The sequence below is a fragment of the Bufo bufo genome, chromosome 9, assembly GCF_905171765.1.
Source record: "Bufo bufo chromosome 9, aBufBuf1.1, whole genome shotgun sequence".
In the NCBI taxonomy this organism is placed as follows: domain Eukaryota; kingdom Metazoa; phylum Chordata; class Amphibia; order Anura; family Bufonidae; genus Bufo; species Bufo bufo.
This window is the reverse complement of record NC_053397.1, coordinates 170,094,435-170,121,309: the sequence shown is the minus strand read 5'-3', so window position 1 is coordinate 170,121,309 and position 26,875 is coordinate 170,094,435. Positions and strand designations below refer to the sequence as shown.

Genomic DNA, 26,875 nt, shown 5'->3' with positions numbered 1-26,875 from the left:
CCTCTCTGCCTCATTCATTTTTCCGCATGCATCCATCGTACCCCACTCGTTCCCTCTCCTCTGCTAACCCTTGCGCGCCGAGACTCGCATACCAATGCACCCATATCACACACATCGTATCAGACATCTCTGTGGACTGCAGAGGCATATCCCCACGTATATTATCGCCTGCTCGTCAGCAAAATAATAGAAATGGTCCCAGAATCGTGTAAGCAGACTTTATTACAAGACATGCCTCCTTAAAAGTCATTCATCTGAAGCATCACATGTACAGGTAGATAGAAAGCCAACCCAGTAAGACCTATTTATTTCCATCCCAAACGTACAGAAGGAAAAATTCAAGTAGAAAAACCGTGAAAGAAGAACAGTTCATATTGAACCAATGTGTTGGACAGAAGGTAGAACTACACCAGTGTTTGGTCTGGAAGGTGGGGGGACATAGGCAATAGAAGGGACAAGCAAGTGTTCGGCATAAAGGCTACGTCATTGTCTTCTGAGACAAGCTGGGGAATCCTCTTCTGCAATCCTGTGCGAGGAGACAAAAGAAAAACAATTAGAGGCAGCGTGGCTGAAGCAATGAGAAGAAGGGAGAGGATACAGGATACACAGTGCCCTCCTAACCTTATGTCACATGAAATATGATGCCAGTGACAGGCAGTCGTGATCATTAGCATTTTGATAGCATGCACTTGCATATCTGAATAATAAGGGAAGTATCAGCAGATACATCTAGGAAGCAACCAATAATCAGCTTTATTTCTCCAGCAGTATAGAAATCAGAGCTTATCAGTATATTAGAGAATGGAAATTGAGTCATAAGGACGGAGACCGGTCCGCTTCATCACACCTGTAAAGCTGAAGGGTGTCTACAGGTTTTGATAGCATGGGATGTCTACCAGAACATCATGACAGCCTCTGTCAGCAGCATATTGGTAGACTCATGACGTGGAGCCTGTTATTCCACTGACATCTGCAGGGCCGAGGTCTGCAATGCAGAGTTATTACTGAATCATTGCAGTTGTAAAGAGAGATTCCTATAAAAATATTATTTATGGATACAGCTACTGTTGCAGTTCCATGATCCAACTGCTGTGGATGAAATAGATCCAGTAAGTTCCTCCCTAAATGCCATATTATTTCATTCTGAACTATTATCGGATTGGGACAACCATCTGTTATCCTCCATGAAGAGCCATTACGAACAGCAGGTCTTGCTCTGGAGTACTTGACACATCCATTTGCTGTACAGAGAGTGTATTGATTTTCAGAGGAACTTAAAAGGGACATACACATGTGTTCTTCTTTACCTTTGCTCGAGGCTCAAAATATCCTGAGATTTGTGGCAAGAAATTACCAGCTTTTTATTTTCTAAGATTTAGTGGCACTATGTCATGGGATGTCTATCCTATGTAGGTCGATGTGTAGCCACCCACTGGCTGTGATGTGTATTGCAGCCTGTCAAGGATTATGCTAACGGATCATGATGATATATGGAGTTTGCATCATGAGAAAGTGGGGTCCTTACCAAATTCAAGAAAGGTAAGGGTTGACACACCTGTAAATGGCTCTGACGGCACAAAACACTGTCAAGCTTACAGTTACACGTAGACCCCAGAATGTCATACACAACTTTGGCGAACTGCAGTGGTCCCTCCCATTGAAAGTAATCCAAGATGGATACCACATGGCCACTGCCCAAATTTTAGTGCAGTGCCTGTGCCAAAATTAGGACAGCAAATTCTGCAGGCTAAATGGAACCTAAAGATGCACCAGATGAATCAAAGTGCCTGATACTGGGTGATTATTTTGGTGCATTTTTAAGGTTATGAGCCACGTAGTCAGGTTTCCGGATGCAGTTTTGGAAAGCAAAACCAGGAGTGAAGTAAAAAGGAGTAAAAGTCAAACTGTGATTTCTACTTTCTCTCATTTTATGCTCTACAACTGATTTAACTTCCAAAACTGTATCAGGAAACCTGACCATGTGGCCATACCCTTAGACTGTCTAGTCTTAGGCCCCTTGCAGAAGAGCGTGTCCGGATGAAGTTGGGGTTTGGGTTAGGTGTTCTGTATATTTTATTATTTTCCATTATAACATGGTTATAATGGAAAATAATAGCATTCTTTAATTCAGAATGCTAAGTAAATGGTCCATTGAGGGGTTAAAAAAACAAAAAACGTAACTCACCTCATCCACTTGATCGCGCAGCTGGGCTGGTCTTCTTTCTTCTTCTTCATGCAGGACCTGGCTGGAAAAAGGACCTTCGGTGATGTAATTGCGCTCACCACATGGTGAGCATGGTCACGTCAGTGCAGGTCCTGCTGAATGAAGATTAAAGAACCTTCTATCTTCATTCAGCAGGACCTGCGCTGACGTCACCGCACTCACCACGTGGTGAGCGCGATGACGTCACCGAAGGTCCTTTTCCAGCCAGGTCCTGAAAGAAGAAGAAAGAAGAAGATGCCGACTGCGCGAACAAGTGGATGAGGTGAGTTACATTTTTTATTATTTTTAACCCCACAATGGACCTTTTACTTAGCATTCTGAATTAAAGAATGCTATTATTTTCCATTATAACCATGTTATAATGAATAATAAAGTAAATGGGGTCCCGGGTAACTCATCCCTCGTCTCCTTAGCAACCATTCGTGAAAATCGCATTGCATCTGCACTTGCTTGCGATTTTCACGCAACCCCGTTCATTTCTATGGGGCCTGCGTTGCGTGAAAAACTCAGAATATAGAACATGCTGCGATTTTCACGCAACGCACAAGTGATGCGTAAAAATCACCGCTCATCTGAACAGCCCCATTGAAGTGAATGGATCCGGATTCAGTGCGAGTGCAATGCGTTCACCTCACGCATCGCACCCGCACGGAATTCTCGCCCGTGTGAAAGGGGCCTAAGTTTATACTACTTATTAGGTGGCTTTCAACTGGAGGGACAGGCCGAACTGGATGGACAAATGTCTTTTTTGGCCTTATGTACTATGTTACTATGTTACTTTGCACCATCATTTTGACGCAGTTTTGATTAGTAAATCCTCCCCCTCCCCATGATGTATTCACATAAGCTTATCTACAGACAGACACAACTGCACAGAGACAGCAAGAAGCATGTACTCACACAGCGGGCACCACATTATACATCAGCTTTAAATGAACCAGTAACCAGGTAACAGCTTCACATTGTCTAATGTCACATTTAACCTTTAAAGTGTCCTTCTACTTACATGCAAAATTCCGTAATCCTGGTCTGCAGCAAGAATGTTACTCGCAAGACATAGTAATACGTAACTAGGTAGGGGGAAAAGGAAACTCCCGTAGTCCCTAACTTTGGTAAAACCATGGACCCCAATGGTCCTGAAGAACCCAGTTTGCAGTTAAAGGGGTTATGCCATGATTGATGTAAAAAATGACATCATATTATAAATGATAATACCTTTCTAACAAGGCTAGAACCAACCCTGTACCTCACAGGGATGCAGAGATCTTCACATTTATTGCTCCAATTGTTCTGCTAGATTTATTTCAGGCTGAGGGTGTCCTTTCTGCTGTAGGTCTCTTCCTGTAACTGCCAAAGCTTCTAATAGAAGATATGGCTGGTGACAGCTGAAGATTTAAACTGAGCACATTCGACCAGCTCAGTTGAGGTGGACAAGAAATAAGGAAAAGAACAAACAGCAGGTGGCACCATACACATGCATTTTATTGAATAGCTCAGTGGCCATACTACATTTTTAATGACATGCAATTACAAAAGTATTCAGATCCAGGTGCTGGTTGGAAAAAGTCCTTTACCTTTGAAGACACATTGTAGCGTCTAGGTCTATGCATGTGCGATGATAACAGCAAAGATTATGAGGAAATTAACCACTGACCAGTTGGAGTTTTGTATAAAATGGATGGACGACGGGTCCTCAGTATTTGCTCTGGTGGGCATAGGAGCTCCAGTTTGATGCTGGCTAGGAGCACTAAAAGATAAGAGAGGTTGTCGCTTCCATTCCCTCCTACTAGATGTCCTGGTCACAGCTTTCCTTCAACGTTTAATTCTAGTGAACCTTTTGAAGGTATATAAAGGATCTGCATAATCAGTATTTCAGTAATACATTTTTACCAAAACCACTGCCTTTACGAGCGTGAGCATTTCGAGTAATTGGAAGAACCGCTGCGGGAGATCAAATTCGCTGCGACTACTCTCCTGGCGCTGCAAAGAGAATACAGACACCTGTCTTATGTCAAGAGAGAGAATCCATTGACCGCTGTGATGTGCTCTCTATTGACATAGAACACCAGAATGAATTGGAATGAATTGAATTTGGTCTCTCCTACTTTTTGCTCTTTGGTAGTAACGATTCATGTAATATATGTATAATAGGGAATTACTGCAATTCCCCAAAGTAACTTTTGTTTAAAATAGGTAAACTGATTTATATATCGTATTTTATTTTTTATTTTTTTTCGTATTTGAGAGATATACCACAGTTGTACAGGGAGTGCAGAATTATTAGGCAAGTTGTATTTTTGAGGATTCATTTTATTATTGAACAACAACCATGTTCTCAATGAACCCAAAAAAACTCATTAATATCAAAGCTGAATATTTTTGGAAGTAGTTTTTAGTTTGTTTTTAGTTTTAGCTATTTTAGGGGGATATCTGTGTGTGCAGGTGACTATTACTGTGCATAATTATTAGGCAACTTAACAAAAAACAAATATATACCCATTTCAATTATTTATTTTTACCAGTGAAACCAATATAACATCTCAACATTCACAAATATACATTTCTGACATTCAAAAACAAAACAAAAATCAGTGACCAATATAGCCACCTTTCTTTGCAAGGACACTCAAAAGCCTGCCATCCATGGATTCTGTCAGTGTTTTGATCTGTTCACCATCAACATTGCGTGCAGCAGCAACCACAGCCTCCCAGACACTGTTCAGAGAGGTGTACTGTTTTCCCTCCTTGTAAATCTCACATTTGATGATGGACCACAGGTTCTCAATGGGGTTCAGATCAGGTGAACAAGGAGGCCATGTCATTAGATTTTCTTCTTTTATACCCTTTCTTGCCAGCCACGCTGTGGAGTACTTGGACGCGTGTGATGGAGCATTGTTCTGCATGAAAATCATGTTTTTCTTGAAGGATGCAGACTTCTTCCTGTACCACTGCTTGAAGAAGGTGTCTTCCAGAAACTGGCAGTAGGACTGGGAGTTGAGCTTGACTCCATCCTCAACCCGAAAAGGCCCCACAAGCTCATCTTTGATAATACCAGCCCAAACCAGTACTCCACCTCCACCTTGCTGGCGTCTGAGTCGGACTGGAGCTCTCTGCCCTTTACCAATCCAGCCACGGGCCCATCCATCTGGCCCATCAAGACTCACTCTCATTTCATCAGTCCATAAAACCTTAGAAAAATCAGTCTTGAGATATTTCTTGGCCCAGTCTTGACGTTTCAGCTTGTGTGTCTTGTTCAGTGGTGGTCGTCTTTCAGCCTTTCTTACCTTGGCCATGTCTCTGAGTATTGCACACCTTGTGCTTTTGGGCACTCCAGTGATGTTGCAGCTCTGAAATATGGCCAAACTGGTGGCAAGTGGCATCTTGGCAGCTGCACGCTTGACTTTTCTCAGTTCATGGGCACTTATTTTGCGCCTTGGTTTTTCCACACACTTCTTGCGACCCTGTTGACTATTTTGAATGAAACGCTTGATTGTTCGATGATCACGCTTCAGAAGCTTTGCAATTTTAAGAGTGCTGCATCCCTCTGCAAGATATCTCACTATTTTTGACTTTTCTGAGCCTGTCAAGTCCTTTTGACCCATTTTGCCAAAGGAAAGGAAGTTGCCTAATAATTATGCACACCTGATATAGGGTGTTGGTCATTAGACCACACCCCTTCTCATTACAGAGATGCACATCACCTAATATGCTTAATTGGTAGTAGGCTTTCGAGCCTATACAGCTTGGAGTAAGACAACATGCATAAAGAGGATGATGTGGTCAAAATACTCATTTGCCTAATAATTCTGCACGCAGTGTATACAGAGAGCTTACTTAATGGCATAAGTCATGGGCACAGTCACCTTAATTCCTCTAAAGGAAAATGCACAGTCTTCTCTGAGAAGATGGACACGTCATAAAAGTTTAAAAAATCTATGGTACATATTATTTTTAATGTTAACTTTTTTAATAGTGTAGTACCCCAGACCTGGGGGGGGGGGGGGGACTACAATTGGTTAGTAATGTAATGCTTTGTAATATTAATGTTATGTCACCCTTCATGCAATACACTTGTTCACTAGCAGATGAAGTATGGTTGGCAGTGTTTGGCAACAGGAATGGAACTTGAATATAAAGAGAATATGCCACACCAGAGTGACTGGGGAAAATTTTTTACCTCATATATTTATTTATTCATATGTCGTTTTAGCAGGCTCAATACCATTATTTATGCTGCTTTATTTATTACTGCGATACACAACTGTGAATATTTAAATTACCTACTGTGAACGACTCATTTTAGATATATTAATAAATTGTATGTACCACTATCCACTGCTTCCATTGCTATAGAGAGTGCCCCACCGTTATTCATTATTACATTTTCCTCTTTCAGGAATGGAACTTACCATTCCGTTTGTTCCCTCTTTGTAGTGGGTATTGGGCTGGTCCGACTTCCTGCCAAGGGAGGGATAGAGCGGAGGGAGAGTCACTTTGGAATTTAGAGAGGAAAGTGAGGAGTGAGGGAGCATGCAATCCATCTCCCGCTCCTCCAGGCTATGTGGACCACAGAGGAAGCTCATCTAGTAAGACATCATTGTCCAGAGAGACTTCAGAGCCTTAGACTATAGAAGATTTGTAAACTACGGTGTATTTGTGTGAGCAAAATGATCAAGTACCCAAGTTATCATGACTCTGCTGCAAGGTGGTGGAAAACACGTCAAGACACCATCACCCCATTCAGGACAGACATATCTAGAGGCCTGCATTATAAAGTGGACACCTACAGATACAGATGCCAGAGTAACGCCATAGGGAAGGGAATCCAGAGACTGACAACATCAGCTAGAAAATGTCAATGTCATCTGCTGCCACATTGCTAGCCACAATACCCCAGCATCTGGGAGAAGGGCAATTGCATGTTGTAAAAAACTGATACTGGAAGTGCTGCTCCTTATTTTTTGCATTGAGTAAAGAAAGACTTTCTTTGTTCCAAAATCTCTCCCTGGTTCCTTCACATCATGATCTTTTTTCACTGCAGTGATGCATGTCCGACTCCTCCGGGCTATGTGGACCACAGGGCAGCTCATCTAGAAAGACATCATTGTGCAAGGAGATTACAGAGTCCTAGACTATAGAGGATTTGTAAACTATGGTGTATTTGTGTCAGCAGAGTGATCAAGCACCCAAGCTATCAGAACTTAGCTGCAAGGTGGTTGGAAACACGTCAAGACACCATCACCGCAGTTCAGGACAAGCATAGCTAGAAGCCTGCATCATATAGTGGACACCTACAGCTACAGATGCCAGAGGGAAAGAAATCTAGAGAGCGACAACATAATCTAGCAAATTTCTGAGTGTCATCTGCTGCCACATTGCCAGCAACGATACCACATCATCACAACTGCACGTTGTACAAACTGCTGCTGTAAGTGCTGCTCCTTGTTTTTTGCACACAGTAAAGTAAGACGTTCGTTGTTCCAAAATTTCTACCTGTTTCCTTCACATCATTATCTTTTTCACTGCATGAAACACCAAGGAGAAATGGCCTGAGGTAGGAGACCGTGACACAACAACACATCATCAGGGCCACTATCACTCCCATCCTCTGCACTGGCTCCTCAGGGGCTCACTGCAATAGCATTTTCCATGCCCATGATAAACTGCATATGCATCTTCACTGATGCAAGGGGAACATTCTTGACATGTCTGGCATGACCACTCCACAATCCTGCACTTCCACTTGGCCCTAGATCTCATGCTGCTTGTTGCAGGAAGTTTCCTACTTCCACCTGCTTCCATACTCCTTCTGTCTCTGTTTCCGCTGGGAAACCCTTTCTCCAGCTGCTACCATGATCACCCAGGTAGCACGCTCTTCATCTACCTTACATAGGGACACTCATTCACTACCGGTAACAGGTATAAATTCTCTCTCTTGTGTTTGGGAAGAGCAGCCACTTTTAAAGACTAATTGCTCCATCCAAGGGAGCAATGCAATGTCCCTACTCCTATGCATTCGGATGCTCTACTGGGCCTACCTCCTATTATGGTGCCCATAGCTGTACTTCCCCTACACCGTCTTAGATTGAGCAGGTGGGCAACCTAACACTTGGTTGAGGACAGCTACCAGAACCAATGCAAAATAAGATGTAAACCTTATGTGTACTGGGACCGCTGGCAGATCATGGTCCGAATCCAGGATGTGTACCGCATGTGGGAGCTACTTAAGGGGACATCACTCTGGGTGGGGGGGTCACTTAAAGGGGCATCATTTTGTTAAGAAGGCACTTAAGGTGGCCTTACTGTATGAGAGACACTTAAAGGGGTTGTCTCATCATGGACAATGGGGGCATATCTCTAGGATACGCCCCCATTGTCTTAGAGGTGCGGGTCCCAGCCACCTATATCAAGAACGGAGCCCCGCAAGTGAAGGAGGGCACACTGCGCATGTGCAGGCGCCCTCCATTCATTTTCTATGGGGCCGGCGAAAATAGCCTCGGCTATTTCCGTTGGTCCCATAGAAATGAATGGGAGCGGGGGCCGCGCGTGCGTGGTACGCTCCCATTCACTTCTATGGGGAGCCGGCTTGGTGGTGGCCGTACCGGAGTCCTCCAGCCACCACCTTGAGGGCTATATGTCCCTAGCGATATGCCCCCATTGTCCATGATGAGACAACCCCTTTAAGGGAACATCACTCTGGATGTCACTTGGTTGAGGAGGCACTTAAGGGAGCGTCATTGTGTGGGTACATCATACTGTGTGTGGGGCACTTAATGTATCATCTTACTGTGAGTTGGACACTTAGGAGCATCATACTACCTGAGGCGTACTACTGTGTTGAGAGACACTAAAGGGGCATCATACTGTTTGATGTGCAGAGGCAGACCATGCGACTACTATGGGGCCCAGGGCAAGAGGGGGCCCAGTCTTAGTTGGGATTATCTCCTCTTCTACTGGAGGAGAAAATATGGTCAGGACTCTATCCTCTAAAGCAGTGTTTCCCAACCAGTGTGCCTCCAGCTGTTGCAAAACTACAACTCCCAGACTGCCCGGACAGCCTTAGGCTGTGCGGGCATGCTGGGAGTTGTAGTTTTGCAACAGCTGGAGGCACACTGGTTGGGAAACACTGCTCTAAAGGAACAACTTTTAGCAAATGAGGCAGTGGAATAAATAGCCCAATGGTCATTGAAAAGGGTTTAGGTGGAAACCCTTCTGTCCTGTGTGTGTGTGTGTGTGTGTGGTGGGGGGGGGGGGGGGGGGGGGGCTGGTTTGATCCTTGCTACGGGGCCCTTACCTTTCTATGTACGCCACTAGGCATAACTATTATGAGGTGGCACTAAGGGAACATTCTTATTGTGTTAGGGCACTAAGGGGGCACAAAGACGATTGGACGAGATTAGAGATGTGGCTTATTGTGGTTTCTTCTTACATTTTTTGGGCACTTGGACCTTCACCTCATGGCAGACCCAGGTATATCAAAACAATACCATAACAGTTGCTTGCACCTTGAGTCAAACTTGTGGTGAACTGGGAAAACAAGTTAGACACAGCTCAAACATGGCAGCTAGTTTGTCTAAAGGGGTCACTCCACCCCCTATATAGAGATTATTACTAGAGTGAGCCAGAGGGACGGAAACCTGTTCACAAAGATAGTGGCCCCAGCCCATCATCAGCGTGTTGCATGGTTAGCTATTCCTTTATGTGGTCAAAATACACTCACCTAAAGAATTATTAGGAACACCATACTAATACGGTGTTGGACCCCCTTTTGCCTTCAGAACTGCCTTAATTCTACGTGGCATTGATTCAACAAGGTGCTTATAGCATTCTTTAGAAATGTTGGCCCACATTGATAGGATAGCATCTTGCAGTTGATGGAGATTTGAGAGATGCACATCCAGGGCACGAAGCTCCCGTTCCACCACATCCCAAAGATGCTCTGAGATCTGGTGACTGTGGGGGCCATTTTAGTATAGTGAACTCATTGTCATGTTCAAGAAAGGAGCTTTGTGACATGGTGCATTATCCTGCTGGAAGTAGACATCAGAGGATGGATACATGTTCTCATTCTGTTTACGCCAAATTCGGACTCTACCATTTGAATGTCTCAACAGAAATCGAGACTCATCAGACCAGGCAACATTTTTCCAGTCTTCAACAGTCCAATTTTGGTGAGCTCGTGCAAATTGTAACCTCTTTTTCCTATTTGTAGTGGAGATGAGTGGTACCCGGTGGGGTCTTCTGCTGTTGTAGCCCATCCGCCTCAAGGTTGTGCGTGTTGTGGCTTCACAAATGCTTTGCTGCATACCTCGGTTGTAACGAGTGGTTATTTCAGTCAACGTTGCTCTTCTATCAGCTTGAATCAGTCGGCCCATTCTCCTTTGACCTCTAGCATCCACAAGGCATTTTTGCCCACAGGACTGCCGCATACTGGATGTTTTTCCCTTTTCACACCATTCTTTGTAAACCCTAGAAATGGTTGTGCGTGAAAATCCCAGTAACTGAGCAGATTGTGAAATACTCAGGCCGGCCCGTCTGGCACCAACAGCCATGCCACGCTCAAAATTGCTTAAATCACCTTTCTTTCCCATTCTGACATTCAGTTTGGAGTTCAGGAGATTGTCTTGACCAGGACCACCCCCCTAAATGCATTGAAGCAACTGCCATGTGATTGGTTGACTAGATAATTGCATTAATGAGAAATAGAACAGGTGTTCCTAATAATTCTTTAGGTGAGTGTATATTACTACATACAGCTGCTACTACAGGTGAAATGTCCTGCCAGGTTGTCCCAAGAGGTCCCGGGTTTAGAGAAGCTAGTCTGCAGAAGGAATGTTTCCTTCCCTTGCAAATTAAGCCACATCAATGTAAGAGGCTGAATATTATTCAGTGGTTATTTTGCAGAGTAGTACTGAAATAAAGGTGAACATTTGTGACAATGTATCAGTTTAAGAAATTCTCTGTTAACTAAAAATAACAGAGCCAGCGTTCCCTTGGACCTTAAAGGGGTCACAATACCAAAATTTGGATTTGATTTCAATACCATAAAAAAGTATTGTGATACTCGATAACATTCAATACCACATGAAAAAGATAAAACACCAAAAAAGACGCGTGCATTTTGCATTTTATGGAACGTCCGGCCCATAATAGAACAGTCCTATCCTATTTTTTGGGGGGACAAAGTGACTAAAAAATGGTGAATCACGCTTTTCTTTTTTCTTTTACAGCATTCAACTCATAGGAGATATTTTTTAAATATTTTAATAGTTTTCAGATGTGGCGATATGTAATATGTTTATTTATTGTTTATATATTTTACATGTAAAATTGGGAAAGGGGGTGATTTATACTTAATTAAAAAAAATTTACTTTTTATTTATAGTTTTTATTTAATTTTATTAACTATTAGCCCCCTTAGGGGCTAGAACCTGGGATCTTTTAATCCTTTGTCCTATTTACCCTAATATAGCTTTATTAGGGTGAATAGGATTTCACACTCTCCCTGGTGCCCTGTACTTTGTGCACACAGCAGCAGAGAGCTTACAATGGCAGCCAAGGCTTCAGTAGCACCCTGGCTGCCATGGTAACCAATCGGAGCCACCGGATTACACTGCTGGGGCTCCGATCGGAACTGCAACTGCCACCAATGAAGAGGATGGGAGAGGACCCTGTGGCCACTGCCACCAATGACTCTAATACTAGGGGTGTTGGGGGGGGGAGGGGAGGAGCTGTGGCCACTGCGCCACCAATGAAGATAACTAACGTTTAATACAAATATAGGTGGCGGGTGCCGGCGGCAGAATAACATAACCAGTGGCACCTGAGGAGTTAATTGCCGTGGATCGCAGCACCCTGTCATTGAGGTTGGGTGCCGGGTATGTGATTCTGCTGCCGGCACCTGCCGCGTATATTTGTATTAAACGTTAGTTATCTTCATTGGTGGCGCAGTGGCCACAGCTCCTCCCCTCTCTCCTCTCATTGGTGGCAGCAGCGGCACAGTGGGGAGGGAGGGACTCTCTCCTTCTCCACTGTGCTGCTGAGGAGAACATGGTGCGCACTGAGAGCAGCGTGCGCCGCGCCATGATCTCTACTGCTACTACTGCGCAGCCTAATATCGGTAAATGGCTAATCCCGGTATCGAATCGTTCGGGGTACAAAAGTATCGATTGGGTATAGATAATTGGATACCCAGTGCAACCCTAAAAAAGGTTGATGTGTTTTTGGCCATTGTTAACGAAGGTGTACATAAGATGACTACATGGCACTTACTAATATAACCTTTGTTATATCTATATTTTTTATAATCCATTCCTCATTGTTAGGCAAATTTTTTGGCTGTCCACTTGAAGGTCCTATGCATGACATGGCGGCTGAGGGAGGGTATGCTCCTAGGTTCACAAAGAGGTGAAGGCCTTGTGGCATGTGCATCTTGTGTCTCCCTTATCATCCTGCCCTGGGGCAAGACTGTGCAATCCTTAGCATAATAATTCCTGCGGGATGGCAAAAGCATAATGAGGTCAAATATGTGATATTAAATGACAGGATTTTAGCTCACCTTCACAGCAAGTTGCATCCGTGTTTCTTAGGTCTGGAGGGCGGTGGATATAGCACTGCTCGAATAGCCTCATCAAACACTGTCTTTAGACCACGCTGCGTAAGAGCTGAGCACTCCAGATACTTCACAGACTCTGCATATACAAAGAAAAGAAAAACAAAGCTTACAAAAAAAGAGCAAAATGGAGAATAGAGCATTCGGATAATACATGGAATGCAAGTAGGCACAAAACCGGATAAATAAAAGAAAGTGATGCAAGGACATTGTGATCATACACTGTACGTGATCGGGATCGGCAGCAGGCTGGTTGTATTATTTATTAGGAATTGAGGCTCTTTAGTGTGTTTACATTCAGACATTGTCTTTGCTCAACCCAGAACAAGATCATTATCTATTCTTCTCAACAGCATCATTAGTCTTCTTCTTCTGTTTTTTCACAGCTTGCTTTCCTGAATCCTTTCTCCATGCCGGCGATATAAAGAGGACATTGAGAATGTATTTTACCCTGCTACAGCTCGGATTCTTAATCCATGACATATTTACTGTACACCCAGAGACATCACCGATACATAAAAGGAGTTTTCACCAAATAAAAGTATTTCATTGTTCTATGAAAAGTGTTTTCCAATAAAATTTTTGAATCAATTTGTCAAAGTTCTCAACATCTTTGCTTTGCTGTCAATCAGTAGGAACCTTTTCTTGTTTACTGCCAGTGGATATAAAAGTCTCTCATGTTCGCATGATAGACACACAGGTACATGGCTCATTATGTCACAGGGCTCTGAGAACTGTACTGTAAGTCCTTGTCCACACTTCAGTGATTTGGTCAGTATTTGGTCAAAGGTTTTTATTGATGATTAGTGTTGAGCGAACAGTTCGAGCATAGTTCGGGTCCGTACCGAATTTTGGGGTGTTCGTGACACAGACCCGAACCCGAACTTTTTCGTAAAAGTTCGGGTTCGGGTTCGTCGTTCGGCATGTATTTTGGCGCATTTTGAAAGGCTGCAAAGCAGCCAATCAACATGCATCATACTACTTGCCCTAAGATGCCATCGCAGCCATGCCTACTATTGGCAAGGCTGTGATTGGCCAAGTGCAGCATGTGACTCAGCCTCTTTATAAGCTTGTGCGCACGTCGGGACGTGCTCACTCCCGATGTGAATAGAACAGGGATAGACGCAGCTGATGCTAGGGCGAGAATAGGCAGGGATAATTGAATAACTGGAAGCAAATTTCTCTCCTCCACCTGTGATTCATCTGAACAACTGCAGCTGAGCTGCTTTTTTGATAGGGATTGGCTATTTTTAGAGTGGCCAGAGTGATTTTTCCATCCACATGTACCTGGGCTGACCGCCGGCCGCCATTTTGCGACTTGTAGTGCTGCAGCAGAAGCTGCCACAGTGTGCATTCCAAAGCTCCAAACAAGTCAGACATCTACACCTGGGATTCAGACCAATAGCGATTTAGCAGCACAGTCCAAGGCTATTTTTTTTAAAGGTTGTGCAGACCATTTTGTGGCACATGTTACTGGGCTGATAGGCGGCGGCCATCTTGGGACTAGTGCTGCAGCACAATCTCTCCCAACGTCCATTAATCACTTGTAATAGTGGTCTGTGCCATAGAAATCCTACATCAGGGACTTGGGTGTGCTTGTGTCACCCCTACTAATACCAGTCCACCTGTAATCCATACAGTGAAAAGCCATAAAGTATTCCAGTGAGGGAATTTTTTTTTTATTTAAAAAAGGCCAAGTTAGTTTATCTGGCGTTCAATATACTAGATACAGTTAGGCCTGCGTTTCATACATCTGGAATTAGCAAACTAATGTGCTGGGGTTGGGAAAACATATATGTACCCATACTAGAATCTGTCAAAGAAAGCGGTACTCACATATAACAGTCATTCCATCTGTAATCCATACAGTCAAAAGACTGAAAGTATTCCAGTGAGGGAATTTTTTTTATTTAAAAAAGGCCAAGTTAGTTTATCTGGCGTTCAATATACTAGATACAGTTAGGCCTGCGTTTCATACATCTGGAATTAGCAAACTAATGTGCTGGGGTTGGGAAAACATATATGTACCCATACTAGAATCTGTCAAAGAAAGCGGTACTCACATATAACAGTCATTCCATCTGTAATCCATACAGTCAAAAGACTGAAAGTATTCCAGTGAGGGAATTTTTTTTTTATTTAAAAAAGGCCAAGTTAGTTTATCTGGCGTTCAATATACTAGATACAGTTAGGCCTGCGTTTCATACATCTGGAATTAGCAAACTAATGTGCTGGGGTTGGGAAAACATATATGTACCCATACTAGAATCTGTCAAAGAAAGCGGTACTCACATATAACAGTCATTCCATCTGTAATCCATACAGTCAAAAGACTGAAAGTATTCCAGTGAGGGGATTTTTTTTATTTAAAAAAGGCCAAGTTAGTTTATCTGGCGTTCAATATACTAGATACAGTTAGGCCTGCGTTTCATACATCTGGAATTAGCAAACTAATGTGCTGGGGTTGGGAAAACATATATGTACCCATACTAGAATCTGTCAAAGAAAGCGGTACTCACATATAACAGTCATTCCATCTGTAATCCATACAGTCAAAAGACTGAAAGTATTCCAGTGAGGGAATTTTTTTTATTTAAAAAAGGCCAAGTTAGTTTATCTGGCGTTCAATATACTAGATACAGTTAGGCCTGCGTTTCATACATCTGGAATTAGCAAACTAATGTGCTGGGGTTGGGAAAACATATATGTACCCATACTAGAATCTGTCAAAGAAAGCGGTACTCACATATAACAGTCATTCCATCTGTAATCCATACAGTCAAAAGACTGAAAGTATTCCAGTGAGGGAATTTTTTTTTTATTTAAAAAAGGCCAAGTTAGTTTATCTGGCGTTCAATATACTAGATACAGTTAGGCCTGCGTTTCATACATCTGGAATTAGCAAACTAATGTGCTGGGGTTGGGAAAACATATATGTACCCATACTAGAATCTGTCAAAGAAAGCGGTACTCACATATAACAGTCATTCCATCTGTAATCCATACAGTCAAAAGACTGAAAGTATTCCAGTGAGGGGATTTTTTTTATTTAAAAAAGGCCAAGTTAGTTTATCTGGCGTTCAATATACTAGATACAGTTAGGCCTGCGTTTCATACATCTGGAATTAGCAAACTAATGTGCTGGGGTTGGGAAAACATATATGTACCCATACTAGAATCTGTCAAAGAAAGCGGTACTCACATATAACAGTCATTCCATCTGTAATCCATACAGTCAAAAGACTGAAAGTATTCCAGTGAGGGGATTTTTTTTATTTAAAAAAGGCCAAGTTAGTTTATCTGGCGTTCAATATACTAGATACAGTTAGGCCTGCGTTTCATACATCTGGAATTAGCAAACTAATGTGCTGGGGTTGGGAAAACATATATGTAACCATACTAGAATCTGTCAAAGAAAGCAGTACTCACATATAACAGTCATTCCATCTGTAATCCATACAGTCAAAAGACTGAAAGTATTCCAGTGAGGGGATTTTGCTTATAAAAAATAACATATTTCATTGTGGTGCAAGTTGAATCGCAACAATGAAGAAAAATACTATTAAGGGACGAGGACGCGGTCGTGGTGGTGTCCGTGGAGCCTCTGTTGCTGGTAGAGGACGTGGCCGTTCGGCCCCAGGCGCACACAGTAGGGAACGAACTCCCTCAACTAGCCGGCAGAATGTACCGCAATATCTCGTGGGGCCCAATGCCGCTCTTAGGATGGTAAGGCCTGAGCAGGTACAGGCATTAATCGATTGGGTGGCCGACAGTGCTTCCAGCACGTTCACCACATGGTCTTCCACCCAGTCTTCTGCGGAAAGCGCACAGGTGGCACCTGAAAACCAAGCCCATCAGTCTGTCACATCACCCCCAAGCATATCAGGGAAACGGTCTGAGCCACAAGTTATGCAGCAGTCTCTTCTTCTTCTCTGTTTGAAGACTCTGCTTCCAGGGTTTCCCAGGGGCGTCCACCTAGCCCTTCCCCAGTGGAGGAAGACATACCATGCACTGACGCACAACCACTTATGTCTCCAGATGAAGAGGACATGGGAATACCACCACAGCAGAGTCACCGACTCTCTGATGATGACGAAACACAGGTGCCCACTGCCGCGTCTTTTTGCAGTGTGCAGACTGAACAGGAGGAGGTCAGGGAGGGAGACTGGGTGGAAGACGATGCAGAGGACGATGAGGTCTTAGACCCCACATGGACTGAAGGTCGTGGCGATGACTTTCACAGTTCAGAGGAAGAGGTAGTGGTGAGACCGAGACAACAGCGAAGCCAAAGAGGGAGCAGGGGGCCAAAGCAGACGAGCCGCCGCCCCCAGAGTTCGCCTGCTACTGGACATCGCCAACAGGGACCCAGCCCCACAAAGGCAGCTTCAAAGAGTTCCCTGGCATGGCACTTCTTTAAACAATGTCCTACCGACAAGACCCGAGTGACTTGCACGCTCTGCCATCAGAGCCTGAGGCGAGGCATTAACGTTCTGAACCTCAGCACAACCTGCATGACCAGGCATCTACATGCAAAGCATGAACTGCAGTGGGGTACACACCTTAAAAACCAGGCACTCGCTGAGGCTCCCCCTGCTCCCTCTACCGCTGCTGCCTCGGCTTCCGCCTCGAGAGGAATGTTGCCACCTGCCGAGCAGCAAACAGAGGATGTGCCACCGACACCACCACCACCGCCACCGTCAACTAGCGTCTCCACTATATCACACAGCAGCGTTCAGCTCTCAATATCTCAAACCTTAGAGAGGAAGCGCAAATTCCCCCCGAGTCACCCTCGAGCCCTTGGCCTGAACGCCAGCATTTCTAAACTGCTGGCCTTTGAAATGCTGTCATTCCGGCTGGTGGACACAGACAGCTTCAAACAGCTGATGGCCATGGCTGTCCCGCAGTATGTGGTTCCCAGCCGCCACTACTTCTCCAAGACAGCCGTGCCTTCCCTGCACATGCAAGTGTCCGATAAAATCAAGTGTGCACTGCGCAACGCCATTTGTGGCAAGGTCCACCTAACCACAGATACGTGGACCAGTAAGCACGGCCAGGGACGCTATATCTCACTAACTGCACACTGGATGAATGTAGTGGCGGCTGGGCCCCCGGCGGACAGTTCCTTGGCGCACGTCCTTCCGCCCCCTAGGATCGCAGGGCATCATTCTCTGCCTCCTGTAGCCTCCTCCTCCTACTCGGCTTCCTCCTCCACTGCTTCCACCAGCTCATCCGGTCAGCCACACACCTTCACCACCAACTTCAGCACAGCCCGGGGTAAACGTCAGCAGGCCATTCTGAAACTCATATGTTTGGGGGACAGGCCCCACAGCGCAAAGGAGTTGTGGCGGGGTATTGAACAACAGACCGACGAGTGGTTTCTGCCGGTGGGCCTCAAGCCAGGCCTGGTGGTATGCGATAATGGGCGAAATCTCGTGGCAGCTCTGGGACTAGCCGGTTTGACGCACATCCCTTGCCTGGCGCATGTGCTGAACGTAGTGGTGCAGAGGTTCATTCACCACTACCCCAACATGTCAGAGCTGCTGCATAAAGTGCGGGCCGTCTGTGCGCGCTTCCGCCGTTCACATCCTGCCGCTGCTCGCCTGTCTGCGCTACAGCGGAACTTCGGCCTTCCCGCTCACCGCCTCATATGCGACGTGCCCACCCGGTGGAACTCCACCTTGCACATGCTGGAGAGACTGTGCGAGCAGCAGCAGGCCATAGTGGAGTTTCAGCTGCAGCACGCTCGCGTCAGTCGTACTGCCGAACAGCACCACTTCACCACCAATGATTGGGCCTCCATGCGAGACCTGTGTGCCCTGCTGCGCTGTTTCGAGTACTCCACCAACATGGCCAGTGGCGATGACACTGTTATCAGCGTTACAATACCACTTCTATGTCTCCTTGAGAAAACACTTAGGGCAATGATGTTAGAGGAGGTGGCCCAGGTGGAGGAGGAGGAGGAGGATGAGGGCTCGTTTCTAACACTTTCGGGCCAGTCTGTTCGAAGTGGCTCAGAGGGAGGTTTGTTTAAGCAGCAGAGGACAGGTTCACAAGTCGCCAGCCAAGGCACTGTACTGGAGGACGAGGAGGATGAGGAGGAGGAGGTGGAGGGGGACGAGGATGACGCAAGTTCACAGCGGGGTGGCAGCCCAGGCCCATCACTGGTGCGTGGCTGGGGGGATACGGTGGACGATGACGATACGCCTCCCACAGAGGACAGCTTGTCCTTACCCATGGGTAGCCTGGCCCACATGAGCGAATATATGCTCCAATGCCTGCGCAACGACAGCAGAGTTGCCCACGTTTTAACGTGTGCAGACTACTGGGTGGCCACCCTGCTGGATCCCCGGTATAAAGACAATGTGCCCACTTTAATTCCTGAACTGGAGCGCGACCGTAAGATGCGCGAGTACAAGCGCACGCTGATAGAGGCGCTCTTGAGAGCATTCCCACATGTCACAGGGGAACAGGTGGAAGGTGAAGGCAGAGGAGTGGCAAGAGGTCGCCAACGCAGCTGTGTCACGGCCAGCTCATCTGAGGGCAGGGTTAGCATGGCAGAAATGTGGAAAAGTTTTGTCTCCACGCCACAGCTATCTGCACCGACACCTGATACGGAACGTGTTAGCAGGAGGCAGCATTTCACTAACATGGTTGAACAGTATGTCTGCACACCCCTCCACATCCTGACGGATGGTTCGGCCCCATTCAACTACTGGGTTTCGAAATTGTCCACAAGGCCAGAGTTAGCATGTTATGCCTTGGAGGTGCTTTCCTGCCCGGCGGCCAGCGTTTTATCTGAACGCGTATTCAGCACGGCAGGGGGCGTCATTACTGACAAGCGCAGCCGCCTGTCCACAGCCAACGTGGACAAGCTGACCTTCATAAAGATGAACCAGGCATGGATCCCACAGGACCTGTCCCTCCCTTGTGCAGAGTAGTCCTTATTAACTGCCTAAAACATGTCTTGTTGTGCTACGGGCCACTTCTTTATTTGATACAAATTTTATGAAACCCACAGTTGAATGAAACTCTTCTCTGTCTGGGCGCCGGGGCCTAACCAGATGAAAGTGGCCGGTTAAACTAACGGGTGACATGAAGCCATAACCTCTGCCATGCTACCTCTGTCTTCTGTCTGGGTGCTGAGGCCTAAGTCAAATAAAGCGGTCTTCTGCTGTGCTGGGGGATATGAAGCTAATCTCTGACCTCTCTCCTCTGTCTGGGTCCAAAGGCCTAAATCACTGAAAGAGGCCTTCTCCTGTGGTGTGTGATATGATGCCAGAATATGTGCTGTGGGGCCTCTCTCCTCTTCCTGGGTGCAGGGGTCAAATAAACTAAATTGTGGCCTACTCCTGTGGTGGTTGATATGATGCCTGATTCTCTGATGTGGAACCTCTCTCCTCTGTTTGGGTGAAGGGGTCAAAGTAACTAAATGGTGGCTTCTCCTGTGGTGGCTGATATGATGCCAGAATATGTGCTGTGGTGCCTCTCTCCTCTTCCTGGGTGCAGGGGTCAAAGTAACTAAATGGTGGCTTCTCCTGTGGTGGCTGATATGATGCCAGAATATGTGCTGTGGGGCCTCTCTCCTCTTCCTGGGTGCAGGGGTCAAAGTAACTCAATGGTGGCTTCTCCTGTGGTGGCTGATATGATGCCAGAATATGTGCTGTGGTGCCTCTCTCCTCTGTCTGGGTCCAAAGGCCTAAATCACTGAAAGAGGCCTTCTCCTGTGGAGTGTGATATGATGCCTGAATATGTGCTGTGGTGCCTCTCTCCTCTTCCTGGGTGCGGGGGTCAAAGTAACTCAATGGTGGCTTCTCCTGTGGTGGCTGATATGATGCCAGAATATGTGCTGTGGTGCCTCTCTCCTCTTCCTGGGTGCGGGGGTCAAAGTAACTCAATGGTGGCTTCTCCTGTGGTGGCTGATATGATGCCAGAATATGTGCTGTGGGGCCTCTCTCCTCTTCCTGGGTGCAGGGGTCAAAGTAACTCAATGGTGGCTTCTCCTGTGGTGGTTAGTATGATGCCAGAATATGTGCTGTGGGGCCTCTCTCCTCTTCCTGGGTGCAGGGGTCAAAGTAACTCAATGGTGGCTTCTCCTGTGGTGGCTGATATGATGCCAGAATATGTGCTGTGGTGCCTCTCTCCTCTTCCTGGGTGCGGGGGTCAAAGTAATTCAATGGTGGCTTCTCCTGTGGTGGCTGATATGATGCCAGAATATGTGCTGTGGGGCCTCTCTCCTCTTCCTGGGTGCAGGGGTCAAAGTAACTCAATGGTGGCTTCTCCTGTGGTGGTTAGTATGATGCCAGAATATGTGCTGTGGGGCCTCTCTCCTCTTCCTGGGTGCAGGGGTCAAAGTAACTCAATGGTGGCTTCTCCTGTGGTGGCTGATATGATGCCATAATATGTGCTGTGGGGCCTCTCTCCTCTTCCTGGGTGCAGGGGTCAAAGTAACTCAATGGTGGCTTCTCCTGTGGTGGCTGATATGATGCCAGAATATGTGCTGTGGTGCCTCTCTCCTCTTCCTGGGTGCGGGGGTCAAAGTAACTCAATGGTGGCTTCTCCTGTGGTGGCTGATATGATGCCAGAATATGTGCTGTGGGGCCTCTCTCCTCTTCCTGGGTGCAGGGGTCAAAGTAACTCAATGGTGGCTTCTCCTGTGGTGGCTGATATGATGCCAGAATATGTGCTGTGGTGCCTCTCTCCTCTTCCTGGGTGCGGGGGTCAAAGTAACTCAATGGTGGCTTCTCCTGTGGTGGCTGATATGATGCCAGAATATGTGCTGTGGGGCCTCTCTCCTCTTCCTGGGTGCAGGGGTCAAAGTAACTCAATGGTGGCTTCTCCTGTGGTGGTTAGTATGATGCCAGAATATGTGCTGTGGGGCCTCTCTCCTCTTCCTGGGTGCAGGGGTCAAAGTAACTCAATGGTGGCTTCTCCTGTGGTGGCTGATATGATGCCAGAATATGTGCTGTGGTGCCTCTCTCCTCTTCCTGGGTGCGGGGGTCAAAGTAACTCAATGGTGGCTTCTCCTGTCGTGGCTGATATGATGCCATAATATGTGCTGTGGTGCCTCTCTCCTCTTCCTGGGTGCGGGGGTCAAAGTAACTCAATGGTGGCTTCTCCTGTGGTGGTTGATATGATGCCTGATTCTCTGCTGTGAAACCTCTCTCCTCCATCTGGGTGTAGGGGTCAAAGTCTTTCAAAGTCGCCTTCTCCTGTGCTGATTGATATAAAGCTGATGGTTTTGCCATCTGACATGGTTGCCAGGGTCTGATTCAATGGGGGCCTACTCCTGTGGTGGGTGATCTAAATGCATGATTCTCTGCTGTGAAACCTCTCTCCTCCGTCTGGGTGTAGGGGTCAAAGTCTTTCAAAGTCGCCTTCTCCTGTGCTGATTGATATGAAGCTGATGGTTGTGCCATCTGACATGGTTGCCGGGGTCCCATTAAATTGGGGCCTACTCCTGTGGTGGGTGATCTAAATGCCTGATTCTCTGCTTTGAAACCTCTCTCCTCCGTCCGGGTGTAGGGGTCAAAGTCTGTCAAAGTCGCCTTCTCCTGTGCTGATTGATATAAAGCTTATGCTTGTGCCATCTGACATGGTTGCCGGGGTCTGATTCAATGGTGGCCTACTCCTGTGGTGGGTGATCTAAATGCCAGATTCTCTGCTGTGTAACCTCTCTCCTCCGTCTGGGTGTAGGGGTCAAAGTAACTAAATGGTGGCCTACTCCTGTGGTGGGTGATATGATGCCTGGTTCTCTGCTGTGGGACCTCTCTCCTTTGTCTGGGTGCTGTGGTCAAAATAATAGTAAGTGACCTTCTCCATTGGTGGGTGACTTGAAGCCTGATTCTGTGCTATGGGACCTCACTCCAATTAATATTGTTTAATTTTTATTTATTTTATGTTAACTCATCATTTCCCTATCTACATTTGTTTGCAGGGGATTTAACTACATTTTGCTGCCTTTTGCAGCCCTCTAGCCCTTTCCGGGTGTGTTTTACAGCCTTTTTAGTGCCCAAAAGTTCGGGTCCCCATTGACTTCTATGGGGTTCGGGTTCGGGATGAAGTTCGGGTCGAGTTCGGATCCCGAACCCGAACATTTTTCGAAAGTTCGGCCGAACTCGTCGAACCCGAACATCCAGGTGTTCGCTCAACTCTATTGATGATTTTCAGCCAAAACCGGAAGTGAAGCTAGGGAAAGATTTCCACCTGTTCTGTTTTTTATTTATTTAGAAATAAACAGGGTCAGACTGGCCCACTAGAGGATCCTCCGGTAGATCTAAGCTCTGACAATAATGGACCCCTAATAAAGCAGGGCCCTTAATGTCCTATATACAGGGTGGGCCCTCAGAGTGATTTCTTCTGGTGGGCCCAAGGGACTTCTGTCTGACGCTGGAAGGAAACAATGAATCCGCTTAACCCCTATTAACCCTCATTTTGGACAGTAAAAGGGTTTTCTGGTCCATTTATGTTGATGACCAATCCCCAGGGTAGGCCATCAATATCTGATCAGCAGGGCTACATCCCCCACTCCCTCCAACTAGCTGTTCTGCAGTACCTCCAGCACCAGAAGTCAATGTTGTAACTTGCTTGTAGTGGACAAGAGCAGCACAACAATATCCGGCTCCATTTATCAAACACAATGGATGGAATTCTGCGCTGACTTCCGGCTTTGGAGCTACTGTAGAACAGCTGATTGATGGGGCTCAGACCAAATATTGATGCCCTATTCTGAGGATAGGCCATCAAAATAAGAGGACTAGAAAACATCTTTAAATGGGTTGGGTTTACCAGAAATTAAATATTAAGAACCTGTCCTCAGTATAGGTTATCAATAGCTAACTAGTGGGAGTCCAACCCCCAGCACTCTCTGATCAGCTATTTGAAGGGGCTGCACATTGTAGTCTGCTTAGTACTGAAGCGCAATTTCATTTACTTGAATGGGACTGAGCTATAGATAGACCAGAATTCTGCAAATGGTTGCCTTATATTCCATTGTTCGAGAGGCAATTTCATTTTTTGCAGCATTCACTGTGTGGGTTAAATAACTTTATATTTTTTATAATTTGGGTCTTTATGGATGCAGCAATTCTTTCTTTTTATGTTTTAACATAATAGAGCCCTTGGGGATAACTTTTTAGTGTTTTTTTTTTTCTTGAATTTTTTTTTTTACTTATTATTTTAATTCCACTTGAGGACATGAACTTCTTTGAGATTGTGTAATATAATATACTTCACATATAGTGACCATTAGTGTTGGGCGAGCATGTTCGGCCGAACACTGATTTTACTTGAGCATCGCAATGCTCAGCACATCGCGGTGTTCGGCCAAATACCGCGTGTGCTCGAGCGCGATGCTCGAGTCTCCTCCCCGCACGTTTGTTGGCTGCTACGCAGCCAATAAACGTGCGGGTAAGTACTGCCATTACGTTTGTGCATCCTAAATATCAGTGACATTCATTCAGTGTAATTTTTTATTAGGCGGTGGTGACAGCGACATTACTTATGCTATACCTCCTGTTTAACGTGTGTGCATCCTAAAAATATCTGTGACTTTCTGTGTACTTTATCTGCGCATTCACTTACAAAACCTGCGCTACTGAACGTGTGACATACTTGCAAGCATATATACCATTTAATATGCGCAAAGCGAGCAGTAAGAGACAGGGAAGTGGCCGTGATGCTGATGGTGCACGCAGAGGTCGTGGCCCTGGGTGCGGTAAAACTGTGCCTGCTGTCAGAGCACAAGAAACACACTCATCCACGATACCTAGCTTCATGTCCCAGTTTGCAGGAAGTCAGACCAGTGCGACCAGGTGGTCGGTTGGATTGCAGCAGATAATGCTTCCAGTCGGTTAAGCACCACCCTGTCTTCCACAAAGTCCAGTCTCAGTGGCCAAGAGTCTGGTCAACAGAATCCTCACCCGAGCGAGGACAGCAGTACAGAGGGGGAGGTGACCGCAGCACCGCAACAGGCTGGAAGAGGCAGTAGGGTGGCAAAAGGGAGAAGGCGGGCCACACCAAACAGGCCCGCAACTGTTCCCCGGAGCACCCCCTTGTGGCAATCTCCCTTGCCAAGGGGTAGGTGTTCCGCAGTCTGGCACTTTTTTGAGGAAAGTGTGGAAGATAAAAGAATTGTCATTTGCAACCTGTGCTGTACCAAAATGAGCAGGGGCGTGAACACTAGCAACCTCACAACCACCAGCATGATCCTCCACATGGCATCAAAGCACCCTAATAGGTGGGCCGAATGCCTGGGTCCACAACCATTGTCAGCGGGTCACACCACTGCCTCCTCTTCCCCTGTGTTACGTGCTGGCCAATCCCCTATCTAAGAAGCAGGCCTGGATGCCTCCCGCCCTGCACCTGGACCTTCGCAAGCACCATCAGCTAGAACATCCACTTCTGTGTCCCAGCGCAGCGTACAGATGTCTATACCCCAGGCCTTTGAACGAAAGCGCAAATACACAGCTACCCATCCACCCACAGACCATAGCACTAAATGCACACTTTCCAAATTGCCAGCCCTGGAAATTTTGACATTTACAGTGCCTTGCAAAAGTATTCACCCCCCTTAACTTTTTTCGTATTTTTTTACATTGCAGCCTTAAGTTAAATGTTTTGTTAATCTGAATTTTATGTGATGGATCAGAACACAATAGTCTAAGTTGCCAGCCCTGGAAATTTTTCCATTTACAGTGCCTTGCAAAAGTATTCACCCCCCTTAACTTTTTTCGTATTTTTTTACATTGCAGCCTTAAGTTCAATGTTTTGTTAATCTGAATTTTATGTGATGGATCAGAACACAATAGTCTAAGTTGGTGAAGTGAAATGAGAAAAATATATAAATAAAACTATTGTTTAGAAATAGAAAACAGAAATTTGGCATGTGCGTATGTATTCTCCCCCTTTGTTAGGAAGCCAATAAAAAGCTCTGGTGCAACCAATTATCTTCAGAAGTCACATAATTAGTGAAATGATGTCCACCTGTGTGCAATCTAAGTGTCACATGATCTGTCATTACATATACACCCCTTTTTTGAAAGGCCCCAGAGGCTGCAACACCTAAGCAAGAGGCATCACTAACCAAACACTGCCATGAAGAGCAAGGAACTCTCCAAACAAGTGAGGGACAATGTTGTTGAGAAGTAAAAGTCATGGTTAATTTATAAAAAAAATATCCAAATCTTTGATGATTCCCAGGGTGGCGGCTTTGGAGTTCGGCAAGCTCACATACATACCATACCTAGCCCACGTGTTCAATCTAGTGGTTCAGCGGTTTCTCAAAACCTACCCCAATTTGCCTGAGCTACTGGTGAAGGTGCGCCGCGTGTGTGCCCATTTCCGCAAGTCACTGGTTCCACTGGTCTGGCAACGCTGCAGCAACGCTTGCAATTGCAATTGCCCTTGCCAGCTCACCGACTGTTGTGCGACGTAAAGCATGCGCTAGAACTCTACGTTCCACATGTTGGCCAGGCTTTGTGAGCAGCAGAGGGCAGTAGTAGAATACCAGCTGCAACATGGTCGTCGCCTTTCCAGTCAGCTCTGCAACATGGTCGTCGCCTTTCCAGTCAGCTTCCGCTCTTCACAAGCAACGAGTGGGCATTGATGTCTGACCTCTGTGAGGTTTTATGCAACTTTGAGGAATCAACACAGATGGTGAGCGGCGATAACGCTATTATCAGCGTAACCATCCCACTTCTGTGTCTACTCAAACGCTCGCTGCTCACAATTAAGACGGACAAATTGCATGTGGAAGAGGTGGAAATGGGGAAAGACAGTACACAGGGTAATAGCCAGACCGCCCTCATTTCGTCTTCTCAGCACAAATTAGATGATGAGGAGGAGGAGCAGGAGACAGTTGCCTCCGCTACAGAGGGTAGTACCCATGGAAGTTTTATTCCATCTGTTCAGCGTGGATGGGTAGAAGAGGAGGAAGAGGATGAGGAGATTGAGAGTCATCCTCCTGATGAGGACAGCGAAGTCTTTTCTGTTGGGACTCTGGCACACATGGCTGACTTTATGTTAGGCTGCCTTTCCCGTGA

General features: G+C 46.0%; 1 protein-coding gene and 1 long non-coding RNA gene across 2 annotated transcripts in view; one reads left to right on the top strand and one right to left on the bottom strand.

The window, feature by feature from the left end:
- Positions 1-204: 204 nt before the first annotated feature.
- Positions 205-26,875, bottom strand: part of RAC2 (Rac family small GTPase 2) — a 99,080-nt gene continuing 72,409 nt past the window's right edge. Inside the window, exons 6-7 of the mRNA XM_040406829.1 lie at positions 12,783-12,915; positions 205-526 (exon numbers count right to left, since the gene is read on the bottom strand). Coding sequence (XP_040262763.1) covers positions 12,785-12,915 — 131 coding nt within the window. The 3' untranslated portion in view covers positions 205-526; positions 12,783-12,784. The remainder of the gene's footprint in view (positions 527-12,782; positions 12,916-26,875) is intronic.
- LOC120978596 lies at positions 8,835-25,912 on the top strand. The gene is made up of 4 exons (XR_005774133.1): positions 8,835-9,089; positions 9,217-9,220; positions 11,948-11,957; positions 25,901-25,912. It is a non-coding gene; the product is annotated as an uncharacterized LOC120978596 (long non-coding RNA).